The sequence below is a fragment of the Heterodontus francisci genome, chromosome 12, assembly GCF_036365525.1.
Source record: "Heterodontus francisci isolate sHetFra1 chromosome 12, sHetFra1.hap1, whole genome shotgun sequence".
Lineage (NCBI taxonomy): Eukaryota > Metazoa > Chordata > Chondrichthyes > Heterodontiformes > Heterodontidae > Heterodontus > Heterodontus francisci.
Window position 1 is genome coordinate 48,974,902 of NC_090382.1, and position 12,969 is coordinate 48,987,870.

Here is a 12,969-nt window from a genome sequence, read left to right on the forward strand (position 1 = left end):
GAGCCTTGTGAGTACATATGAAAAGTTATCAAATTTTTTGATTGCAAGATAAATCTTTACTAAATGAGATTGTTTGATCAAACCTACAGTTAAATGGAAAGATTAAAGTCAAATCATTAATATAGTGGTATTTTTAAATACAACAGCACCTTGAATTATATGCATCAAGTTTTGCTCTTAATTTGCAGAAGAAACTGGCTTCTGGTGCCCTGAATGGCAGCTTGGTTGCAGCTTTCAGAAAAGAACTGGATCAAAAGGGAACAGTTACCACCATAAAATAAGCAAGCATAGGCCGAAATATGAACTTAACTTTGCATCCTAATGGGAACTGAAAAAGTGAGTGCAACAGCAATAATTTTTCGGCTTTTTTTTTTGCTCAACAAAAAAAGTAAAAACATATCCAAAAGGTAGCACAAGTCTTCAGAATAAAAACCCTCTCCCACCACAACCAAAAAAGGCTATAAAGTTTATTTCTGCAAGTTTCATTTGAGTTAAACTTTTACAATTGTTTATTCTAAGTAACATTTTCTGGTCAATTTTTTTTTTTTTTTAAACTGCTTTATTAGCTCTTCCATTCATTTACAATGATACACATTTACTGACTCAATATAAAACAGGTTTGGCACTTTAAAGACAGATTTTTAGTCTGCACAAGATTAACAAATAGCAAATATATTACAATTTTCACTAGCATACCTGGACTAATTAGATTACAAAAAATAAAATCTTGCATGTCATGGTATGTTATAAATACCTTTTACAGTGGGATACTGTAACAGACTATTTTGTCCATTGAACAGAAACAATTTTGCATGAAATTACAGTATAGTCCTGTACAAACCAATTTCAAAAAATCTTCCAGTGAAGTATTTGCAAAACTAGTCAACTAGGTCTAACACTTCCTCAAAAGGTGACATGATGCTATGTACAAGGTTCACTTTACCAGTTCTTGAACGAACTGCTCCAGTTAAGACCAAGAGCACAGGAAGCCAACAGATTATGGATGAAAGTGTTGCATGAATAGGTTTAACAATAACCTTTACTTCATTAAAATCTGCTCAACGAAAATAAAAAATTCTCTTGCGCATTTCATGCGAAATTCTCCAGCAACAAACTAATCAAGTAACAGCTCTTGAAGACCACCAAATGATTCTTTGTAATCCTTAGCAACATTTCTCAGTGCCCTTTCTACTTTTCTTTTTACTATTTTCCATCATTGGGCTATGGTTCCATAGAGATTCTCCAGTATGGTTCTCAATTGATTATTCAATGATGAGCCTTGAATATAATGCCCATATGGTGGAACCGCCCAACTGTTACTGTTAAGCTCAATCCGGTCCCCAACCATGACCCACACAAGAACTGTAAGAGTGGGAATTCTAGCAATTTCTCACTTTTCCCATGGGGCAACCCTATGCAGTTATCTCAGCATAGGCCATAAACTTTTAATGGCACAAATACTAACTGAGCCAGAGGAGCGCCCATCTCAATTTTTCTTCACTACTCATTATACTCAGATAGAGACAGCAGGTCTTTGGCAGTGTAAGGCAAGACAGATTTGTCTCCTTTTGAGCTTTCAGTACAATAGGAATCATATCATCTTCAATAGTTTTCCTTGCATGTGTGAAAGTGCACTAACTACCTCTGTATGAAAGCACTTTACTATATAAAACTTGACATTTCACAGTTCTTCCCCTTCCAGCAAGTTGAAATCTTAGCAGCCATTTTAATGCTTAAAATAGTATAACTAACCATAATGAAAAGAACGTATAGGATAGTTAAAAATACAAAAGTTTTCTTAAATTACCAACTTAATGATCATAAACCACATTGAGTCATTTGTCAATATCCAGTTCTACCTTTCCTTAAAATGTGGTTGGGCCTCAATGGCCAGCCCAACTTGCGCAGTTCTTAAAATCCTGCCATGAAGTTTATATCCTTCTTGCACTATTTTTACCACAGTACCAGGTAATGCATCCACAGATGGAACACGCAAAACAATTTCATGTTCAGCAGAATTGTACTGGAGACCAATGGAGTTCATTTTCTCCAACCCATGCTTGGCAAATATTTTGCACAGTTTTTGATCAATCAAGCATAGTCCTTCATGCAGGTTCTTAAAAGTTATATTGGAATTAGCAAGGTCCTCCTCCATTACATTCTGTGTGGTCTTCTCTAGGATATCAGCCACTGCTAGGACATCTTTACAAAAACTATGAATACCTAGGCGACAAAAAAAAGCTTTTATCAAACATGTATTTGAAATGCTGAATGAACATGTCATGATCAAATTCCCCGAGATGCTGTGTCTGACTTGTCAGAATTAGTAATTAGATCAACACAAAGATTTCCAACGCGACTCAAAAATTATGCATCAAATCCAATTGCAGGGCTAAAGCAAGAGTTAAAAGACATCCAAGAATATAACCTTGATATTTAGAAGCTCAAAAGTACACTAATCTAATTTATATATGAACAAGGAGTTGACAGATCATTTAACACAACTGCAGCTGAAATTACCTGATGATAGAGATAGAAACCAAGAATCAAGACTTTGCAGCTAGTACTGCCCTAGATGGTTATTTAGCAATAAAGATGAACAGCAATTTTTTTTTTTTTAAAAAGCTTGTTTGTTGTTAACTATGATACAATTGAAGACTTCAGATATCAATTGAAATTGAATAAAAATTCAAATCAGGTTTGAGCCATTCTTTTGCATGATGTAGCCACTTTATGCATTGTCCATCTCTGTATCCACTTACACTAGAAAAACTGCTCACCATATAATCTGGCATCTTCAACACACTTTCTGATTCTTCTATTGCCATCTTCAACACGGGCTACCATTTTCTGATAGTTCTCCTACAAAAAAATCAAACAGGAGAAGAAATACAATTAAGATATCTTTGGAAAGAAAACAGAAGGATCTTCACATGAGGATACTGCATATAGATTGGATTCCACATGATTATACTTTACCTAGAGACTGGTTGTGCGAAGCCCATAACATCCTATAGTTTATGAAATTGTTTAGAGCATCTTTTTAAAATACTGCTATTAATTCAGTGTAAAAGGACAATAATAAATTGGAAGTGAATGCATAATTATTCTCCAAACAAAAAAAGGTAAAAATCACTTTGCTGCTAAAGAAATCCAATGAACCATCAAATGACCAGTGAGCAGATGAACAACAGAACCAAAAAAGTCTGTCGTTCCAATTCTTTGCCTGTGCTGATCACAGCTAGCGTCAGGGCAAATATGTGGTTTTTGCATCCTGGGCTAGGGAGGGAAAAGCTAGCCAGGGTACCTGCTCTTGATCCAGCAGCTTCCTGCTGAAAGTGAAGCGAGTGCAGCATTGGATCTGACCATCATAGCCTCCGCAGTTAAACAGCATGCTAACATTCAATGTCTAGGCTCAGGCATGGCAAATGGCCACTTGGGAGAGATGGAGGTTGGCCAGCATCTAAATATGCATAGAGCAGAATTTGCATGCAAGAGAAAATTAGGGGAAATTTGCAAAATAAAAAGTTTAACATTTGACAAACTTATGCTTAGTATACAAGCTACTCATTTAAAGGTCAACTTAATTTTTCAGTAGCATATAAAAAAATTGCAACCAATTCCCAGTTTGCCACCATTTTTCACATGAAGTTGGCTTGCTTTGTTTACAATCAAGAGCTTGTTCTCAACAAACTCCTGACAACACACCTTCAACTTCAAGAATCAGAGCCCCTGCAACTCCTTTTCACAACAATCGCTCATCCACCTTGATGCGGCAAGTCACCTGCAATAAGCATTCCGATGGTCCGGTGCAGAATCCAAGCTTCCGATGTTCCATACAGGCCTAAAAATTTGGCTTCAGGAATACAATTATTAGAATGAAGGTTATAATACAGCACACTTAAAATCACTAACAACATTTGTTCACACCAGTGTTAAAAACCACCTACATTTTCCATATTTGGGAGCCAATAGTAAGTTGGTTCCATACATGATTTTCCAAACTAATTTTATATTTCAATTCCTTGAAGATAAATTTTGACACACAGGTCAGAATTTGTGACAACTGAATGCCAATAAAGGTGCATCAAAATCTATAGCAACAAAAATAGGCAAGATTGAGTAATCTTATTGGCAAGATATGATTACCATTAGCCAATTTGTTGGGTCAGTTTCTTTTGGCCAAAAATGAATGATCGTTGAAATGTTTGCTTTAAAGCAAACTTTTTGGCTAACTGTATTCAATGCTACTATCAGACAAACTCCTTGGCTGCTAGCATGCATATGTCTGATCAAATTAAACACGGCACCATCCAAAAGCAGCCCAGGGATTCAACGCAATTCAGTTTCTGTGGTAATGGTGACCGGTTCCCTCCTAGCCACCAATTTTTTTTTTTTTTTAAATCATTCACAGGATACGGACATCACTGGCTAGGCCAGCATTTATTATCCATCCTGCAAATATCTATTAGGCTCAAAAAGAGAGAGAGTGGATGACGGACAGTTATTGGGTGCTGCATTTTAGACTAGCTTTCCAATACACTGCTTACTTTTACTTTACTAGTGGGCTGACCTCTACTCGGACAGCTTATTTAAATTACACACAGCATTTTTTCTATTTCTCTCAGGATCGGTTTTGAGAATGGCATGGACAAAAGCAACGACTTTACCATTTTCCAGACTTGCTCGAAGAAACTGTTGCCCAGTAATGTGTGAAAACACTAAAATTTTATAAATTCCTGCATCTTGCATCCTCAGCACGATTGTCAGTTACTGCCTAGATGATCTATACTGGAATTGTCTTTGGTTTTAGAGGCAACTCTTCCCACAAGCCCCCCCATTCTTCCCAGATGTCAACCCAGCAGTTACAAGTAGACAAGTCCATGCTGCAAACTGACTACTACAGTTAGGCACTAAACTGGCAGTCATACATAATAGCCAGAATGATGTATGATACAGGATTTAACATTTGTTCACACCAGTGTTAGAAACCACCTACATTTTCCACATTTGGGAGCCAATAGTAAACTGGTTACATACATGATTTTTCAAATTAATTTTACATTTCAATTCCTTGAAGATAAATTGAGATAGAGGTCAGAATTTGTGACATTTGAATGCCAATAAAGGTGCATCAAAATCTATAGCAACAAAAATAGGCAAGATTTTGAGCAATCTTATTGGCAAGATAGTGATCACCATCGGCCAATTTGTTGGGTCAGTTTCTTTTGGCCAAAAAGTAAATGTCACTCAGGCAGGGAATGGGTTTTTGATATAAGGACTTCCATCATTCTAGAAGACCATAGGGCTCGGTTTGTATCCCTGACAAGAACATCTGTGGGAGTGCTTAATCCTGACACTGGGTAGAAGGGAAAAATGTTCCATTGCCAGCATTGATTTTTATTGAATTTAAAAGATTCAACTATTAATTGTTGTATCATTTAAGACCAGTGGAAGTTTATACAAGCAGTACTTAAACATTCTTTAACGTTATACACTTTAAAAGATATGGATCAGGATCTTTGCAGTCAGTGGCTAAGTGACTGTATTCACCACTGACCTTTGCAGGCAGCTTTCTTCAAGATCTAGCAATCTACGGCACAAGTTTCACCTTTCCTGATAATTTCATTCCAGTGTCAGCTAAAGGGGATCTCTGGCATCCAGCAACAGTAAGGTCATCTAGGAAAGCAATTATCCTTCACTTTTTAATAATTTTACAGAGAGTGAAATAAAGATTGGTACATACATATGGGATTAAGGTAAAAGATGAAATATCAAAAAACTTTTAATGGAGTTCCAAAGATAAAAACCCAGTTCCACCTCACTCAGCAAAAGGTGCAACTTTTTCCAAAGGGTTTTTACAGTCCAACTAAGCACAAAAAGTGGAACTTCACAACAAATCATGTGATTTCTAAGACTTCTACCTGCAAGGACTTCAACGGCACACTTTGTAGGAGCAGGAAATGTTAATGGCAACCTCTGGATTTCTATGTTTAACCATACGTGTGCAGATACCAGAAGTTGCTGTCAATTTCACAGCTGTAATGATGGTGACATTGACAATTTTATCACCATTACAACTCAAAATCTAGGCCTTTATATTAATTATATATACAAACAATTTACTTGTTAGGCTAAAATAAAGAGAGCTAAACTTAAGTGCTACAAAATATAGTGGGTAAGCAAATTTAGAGTGCGGCACTTAAGGTTTACTAGAGATGCACCTATTGAAAAACACTTCCTTAACAAATAATTGCTCCCAGAAAAGGATACTGTTGAGCCCCACAATTTCCACTAGGTAAGCAACTTCTAAGCACTACTGAAAGAGTGTGCACACAGGTGACAAACATGGTAGCAAATAGAGGCTTGGCTGCAGATTCTACTTTGGTCACAATCACTATCTACGAGAGACTTGCCTGCAGGATCTGATGTTCTTTAACTAACTCATTCATTTTGAGTTGCAGCATTTTTTGATTAGCACATGGACTAGAAGTCATCTTGTGTGGCATTGCATTTTCAGCAGTATGCTTGTGAATCTTCACAGAATCCGCTGAACCTGGATTTTCTTCAGTCTTGTGTTGGATAGGAGTTCCACAGAGAGTCAAGAAACCCCTAGAATTCAAACATATTAAGCCATTTAATAACAAAGAAATAACTTGTACTTGTAGATCCTGTCCTTAACAAAATTCTTATATTGTTTAACCATGCAGCCTATAGTACAACTGCCAGTTTATTGCCCAACTCTGGCTTGTTCGGTGTATTACATATTAACAGACCAGTGTTCTAAACTAACAATAGTCAAATTTAATTAAATGTGAAAAAGTGAGCTAAAATGGTGTTTACACAAATTCAATTTCACAAAAAAATGAGCAGTATATATTGAAGCACTAATCACTGAATACACACAGTTGACCATGGCTCAGTTGGTAGCACTCTTGCCTTTGAATCACAAGGTTCTGGATTCAACTCCCACTCCAGGGTTTGAGTACAAAAATCAGAGTGCCGTCTTTTGGATGAGATGTTAAACCAAGGCCCCATCTGCTTGCTTGGGTGGATGCAAAAGATCCCATGGCACTGTATCGAGTTAGAGCAAGAGAGTTATCACCAGTGTCCTAGCCAGTATTTATCCTTCAAATCAACATCACAAACAGACTATCTGGTCATTATTCCAATGCTGTTTGAGTGCGTTTGCTGTGTGCAAATTGGCTGTTGCATTTCCTACATTACAATAGTGATTACACTTCAAAAGTACTTCATTGTCTGTAAAGCACTTTGAGATGACTGGTGGTCATGAAAAGGACTTTATAAATGGAAGTATTTTCTCTTCAGTCAGTAGCGGGATTATACAAACCAAGACAGACCCAGGTTTCATCCCAGCTCTAAGTTAACTGGGGAAGTGGTAGACCTGCTGCAGTTTACTACAAACAAATCCAAGTTAGGAAGGGCAAAATTACTGACTGACTAATGTCTATGGATGGAGATTAGGTGAAGATTTCCCCCACACATCAGAAAGAATAAAGAACATGCATCTTTCACATCCTCATCATACCCCCAAGTGCTTTATAACCAATTAATTGCTTTTTAAGTGTACACACAAAAAATATAGGAAAACAAAACAGCCTGCTTTTGTCCAAGAGCCTACCCACTCCCAGCATGGCGCAATTCACACTATCAACCCCCCCCCACCACCATTGGCACCTCCCTTTCCTCCCAAAGCAACCAGTTAATCTATTTTTTGGAGGAATGTTGGCAAGGACACCAACTCCACACTGCTTTTCTTCAAATAGCATCATGACATTGCATCCACTTGAGCAGGCAGATGAGGCAAACAATGATTTAACGTCTCATCCACAAGACAGCACCACTCGTTTCTCCCACCACTACCCACTCTTCTCTTCCCCTCCCCCCTCCTTAGTACTGGACCAAAGAGTCAGTCTAGATTATGTGTCAAGCCTGAGAATATATGAAAAGCACTACATAAATGAAAGTATTTCTTTCCCTCATGTTCAGCTAATACACAACAGATTTCACATAAATTGAAAAGTTGAGCCCAGAAGTTTCACTTAATGGAACACCAGGTTTTTGCTACTGGAGAACACAATTTAAAAAGAAACAAAAAAAATCGATATTACTGAGAATGTGAGTGGCTGATCCCATCAAGGAGGATTTTTATTTAAAAGAGCTGTCACTTCTGAACTATACTCTTGTTTCACTTTGGACAAAGTTCATCTCTTTTGCTTTAAATACAAGAGAGCCAAAGTGTAGCTATAAAGTGTTTGAAGTACTGAATTAACTCCTTTGCCCTTAGTAGGAAACACACCATAGGAAACCAATATCCTTTAGACCCCCACCATTCCTACAATACCATGCAGTTGGGCAAGGGAAAGGAGGGAGTTATTTTAAAAACACTTCCATATTTTCCAGCAGTCCATCTGTTCCCCTCAAACTCCTTAACATTGAAAGAAGCCTCTATACTTCAGGGACACCAGAGTACAATAGTATTGTCTACTGATCAGTTTAACTAATGAATCCTTAAAAAAGAGCATTAGGATAATTTCAGGATTGCTGAATGCCTTAAGACAGCTGCAGCTTCACTGATTCATTTGCCGCATCTCATTCTTTACTCAGTAGTGAATGTATAAGCACAGCAGCCAGTAAACAAGGAAAATTTACAATCCTGCATGAATCTTTCATTTAAAACTGCCTTTGATTTCCAGATATAATCCAACACCCTGAACTTACTCTAGTATAGTCAATCATAACACTCAACATGTTACAGCAATCAGTTCTAGTAGTGTGTGTGTGGAAATCTTCTGATTCCCCACCGTAAAATAATTATAAGCTATTTATGCTACTCCTGCGGGGTTCCCATCACCCTCCTGCTGGTATTAGTGTGGATGACTGTGTGGGGGGGGGGGGGGGGGGGGGAGGAGGAGAAAAAGCGAGAGACAGGACAGACAGCATATACCAAAATGCTAGACACAATTCTGAAAAACGACATTTTAGAACAGGAGTAAAGGTGCAATGGATACTCAGAGTGCAGAAAAACCTTTAAGAGCAGAATATGAAGGCAATTAATGTTCACACCTAAAAAGCAATTACAACCAAATTAGTCTGGGATACCCAACATTTAAGGTTCATGTTGAGAAATTCCAACAGTTTAAGATTTCTCATCTGCCAGCTGTGAATTTTAAAGCCATTAACAGTACGTGCAAAAGAGTACAAACATTATGTCTGCCTCCCTGTAATTCTACACCAGATACCTTATAAGGCATTAAAAAAAGCTAGATTTTGAGAGCTGTAACTCAAATAGCACTCCCGGGACTTTTTGTGCACTATAAAATCAGTGCCAAATGCACATCCTGGCAGTCTGACAATCAGATAGGTTTACCTAACACAGGAGTACACTGACAGCTGTACATGTTTATCTGGTGAATAGATACATTACAGACTAGGAAAGTTCTATGTAATAAAGGTGAAATTAAGTTAGGTGATCTCAGCAAGGGGAAAAAGTCAAATTAGCTTCGTCTTCCCAACTGCATGTGCGCATATCAGCTTGGTAGTACCTTGTCTTGGAAGCCAGATTTGAGCACACAATCTAATCCCGAATGACTACAGTGCAATAGTGATGGAAGGCTGCATGGCTGAAGCTAGTTTCTTTTTAAGAGGAAACATCAAATCAAGGCCCAATTTGTCTGTCTAGGTAGTTGCAAAAGATCCCAAGGCACCAAAGAGAAAAGAGCAGTCAGAAAAGAGTGGTCCCAGTGATCTTGGCCAACATTTTGCTCTTAAATCAATGCCAAAAAGAAAGATTAAATGCTCTAATTTGCTAATTGTAGGATGCCACTTCCATGTTACCATAAAACTGCACATCAAAAGTAATTAATTGGCAGTGAAGTGCTTCAAGATGTCCTCAGGTTACAACTGTGTGTATGTATGTCTGTGTCATCCATTGCCTGCGAAGTTACCGAATGCATTAGCAGAATTGTATTATGCTCCCTGATGGCTCAATGAACAGCCACAACAGCAAATTTTAAAGACCCAGGTCAGATTTGGTTCCTGGTTTGTATTGCAATGTCTTTGGTCCCTACTACAGACTCAGTTCCCTCTCCCTGGCAACTGTGATGCTGAACCAGGCCATTCACAATCTTGGTGCCACATGTGATCCCAAGATGCTGCCCATGTCCTTACTCACATCAAGTCCCATACATCCACCACCATCTGTGTTCACCAACCTACAATGGTTTCCCATTAAGCAATGCCTCAATTTTAAAATTCTCACCCGCTTAAGTCCGTCCATGACCTTGCCCCTCTCCATCTCTGATCTCCCTTGGCCCCACAACTGTCCAATATAGTGGTGCTCTAACTGTGGCCTCTTGAGCATCCAATTATAATCATCCACCATTGGTGGCCCTGCCTTCAGTTACCAAAGCTGGAATTCCCTCCTCAAATCTCTTTTTCCTCCTTTAAGATGCTACTTAAAACTCTGGTCAAGCTTTTGACCATCTGCCCTATTATCTCCTTACCTGGCTCATTGTCAAGTTTTGCTTTACAACTCTTTCGTGAAGCACTTTTTTGTTATGCTAAGAGTAGATACAAGTAGAAGCTGTTCAATAAATTCATCTTAACTTGTCAGCTTCAGCTGAATTAGTTACAATTGGCATCAGTGTCAGGGGTGGGGGTGGGGAAGGCAGCAAAGCAGAATGCCTTGCAGTCCGCAACTTACCTACCTCTAACCCTTGCACAAAAGAAGCATGCATACTTCAATGGACTAGGTCAGGCTCAACTACAATATTTCCAAACAAAAAATATCCAACAGCCACATTAATGATCATCCACATCTATGTATGTAGAACAAGCACTTCGATAAACTATTGGAAATTGCAACTGGGCGTTCCCTTCAGGACAGGAAGCATCGAGGACCCCCAAGTTGCTATCACAAGTACAGAGGGATGATAATTATAAACAGCCAAAAACTCAGGGCAAATAATGCAGCTTATTGGTGTGACCCAAGAAATAGCAGATCTAGGGCATATGGCCCTGGAGCCTACTCTGCCATTCAATTAGTTTATGGCTGAGCAGCTACCCCAACGACCACACCCCCCACGATTCACAGAACATGGAGAGACAAGATTTTTTATTGCCCCTCAAATATCCGATGGTGTTGGGGTTCCAAAGTATACTTTATCCTGAGAATATGAAAAAGTATAATCCTAATCTCAAATAGCCCAGTCTTCAAACAGTACTGCACTGTATAATCTTGTTTTCAAGGTCCCAAAACAAACTGAACACGCACTTTCCAGACAAAGCAAATGAGTAATCAAGGTCCGTGCAAGTGTTGCCGACCGAACAGAATTACTCTTCAAAAAGATGTCTGAAATGTATCAGGTCGTTCCCGAAACACAAGGGGCTGTTTAAAATTAAAACGAAAACCAAAAGTTCTAATAGCGAACATATTTAAAGAATCATGAACCTCCATCCCGTGCCAAAAGCACCAGCACCGCGATCTGCTACACTTTCCCCAGAAGTGTCAGAGACTACGGGAATTGCCGTTGAAAGCCGCAGTCGCAAACATGTGTCTGCTTATTCAAAGAGAATTCCGAGCTATTGTACGCTAGACTTGGCTTTTGTCTCTTCTCCACGCCACTCGGATTAAAAAGAGATGAACACCCTTTTGTTTTTCTTTAAGTGAGAACTCGTCCAGTTACATTGGCATCGTTTTAAATAGGGGCAACCTTTAAAATTTAGTCAAGCTTTCGGAGCACATTTTATAAAGCGGACAAATTATTGGGAATAAACTGAGTTACACCGAGATCCAGCAAAAGGAGTCTCACATTTAAGTTCAGGGCTGGATTTCGCGGAAATATAGTTTCCCCTAAGATTTACTGGTTTCATGTTTCCGGCTCTGAGAGGAAAACCGAAGCGCCTACGTGAGGAGCAGCACGTCTGCAGCAGCAGCTGCCAAAGCCACACTCCGGCTGTGGGGCAAGTGTGTCCACATTGCAAAGGTCACCATGGGACCCAATGACTAAATCCCAGCCGGATATCAAGGGAGTGATGATGAATCAGCCCGACTCCCAGAAACGAACACCCACCCATCCAGTCGGCTGCAAATATAACTCAGACTAGACACGAGTCTATACAACAGCCTTTAACCCACACAATCCGGAATCTCAGTGAATTGACAGACCGGCCACAATTAGCGCCAAGCAGTTGTGTAATTACATAAACAAAGCCCTCCATCACTCCAGTAGAAATATCCAGAAGACTGAATGTTCCGGCTGGAGGCGGCTTTTCGAGTGAAGACAAACCGGACCCAAACCTGACCTGGCCCAGCCCGGGGAAGCAACAGACCCCGGGGGCAACTGCTCGCTCCGCGGTACAACTCCAGTTTCCTCCTGGCGGTGGCCAGGATCCAGAGTGATGAAGGCGGCCGGTGGTAGCGAGCTGGTCCATGGGGCTGCTATCCGTGAGAGACCGCTCACACTGGGGGTACTCACCGAAGCCGGCCCGGCGATCCCCGAGTATCGGTACCAGCGACACAGCGAATGAGGAAGCAAAACAACGGCCACTCACTCACCTCCAGCTCCTCCACGATGCCCAGATAACCGGATTGCTACAACTCGACCGCACCGCCAATAGATAGGCCGCCATTTTCACTCTGAACTCGACCTCCGGCTCCCCTTATTAATAACCGGCAAAAGACTCCACACCCACCGGCAGCCGCCACGCCCCTAGCAACTGACCCCGCCCCCCGGCAGCCGGCCCCGCTCGCAGACGTTGTGCCCGTCACCCAGCCTCGCCTTTCCCCTACCCCCACCTGCTGGGAGTTGTAGTCCGCTGTGAAGTTAGCCGTGCGGACTACAACCCCCGGCGTGCGCTGCGCGCCGCCACCTGTTACTCCTTTGATTGGCACATCACCTCAGTTAAAAGCAAAAGTCTTCAGAAGGAATCTGAATTAAAATAGAA

The 12,969-nt window shown here is 40.1% G+C and overlaps 1 protein-coding gene across 1 annotated transcript; it reads right to left on the reverse strand.

Annotated features, from left to right (window-relative positions):
* Window positions 1–453: 453 nt before the first annotated feature.
* On the reverse strand, window positions 454–12,707 carry LOC137375846 (grpE protein homolog 2, mitochondrial-like). The gene is made up of 4 exons (XM_068043389.1): window positions 12,581–12,707; window positions 6,417–6,612; window positions 2,781–2,862; window positions 454–2,223 (listed from the first exon to the last, which is right to left on the reverse strand). Exons 1-4 carry the CDS (start codon window positions 12,652–12,654, stop codon window positions 1,856–1,858), a joined length of 720 nt encoding a protein of 239 aa, XP_067899490.1. The 5' UTR covers window positions 12,655–12,707; the 3' UTR covers window positions 454–1,855.
* Window positions 12,708–12,969: the final 262 nt, after the last annotated feature.

What these genes read in the sequence shown, in the direction of transcription:
- LOC137375846 (XM_068043389.1), bottom strand. Translation starts at nt 12,654, where the DNA reads ATGGCGGCCTATCTATTGGCGGTGCGGTCGAGTTGTAGCAATCCGGTT. An exon ending in AAGAACATCAGATCCTGCAG is followed by an intron (nt 2,863 to 6,416) that starts GCAAGTCTCTCG and finishes ATTTTTTTGTAG; the next exon opens with GAGAACTATCAGAAAATGGT. An exon ending in TGAAGATGCCAGATTATATG is followed by an intron (nt 2,224 to 2,780) that starts GTGAGCAGTTTT and finishes TTTGTCGCCTAG; the next exon opens with GTATTCATAGTTTTTGTAAA.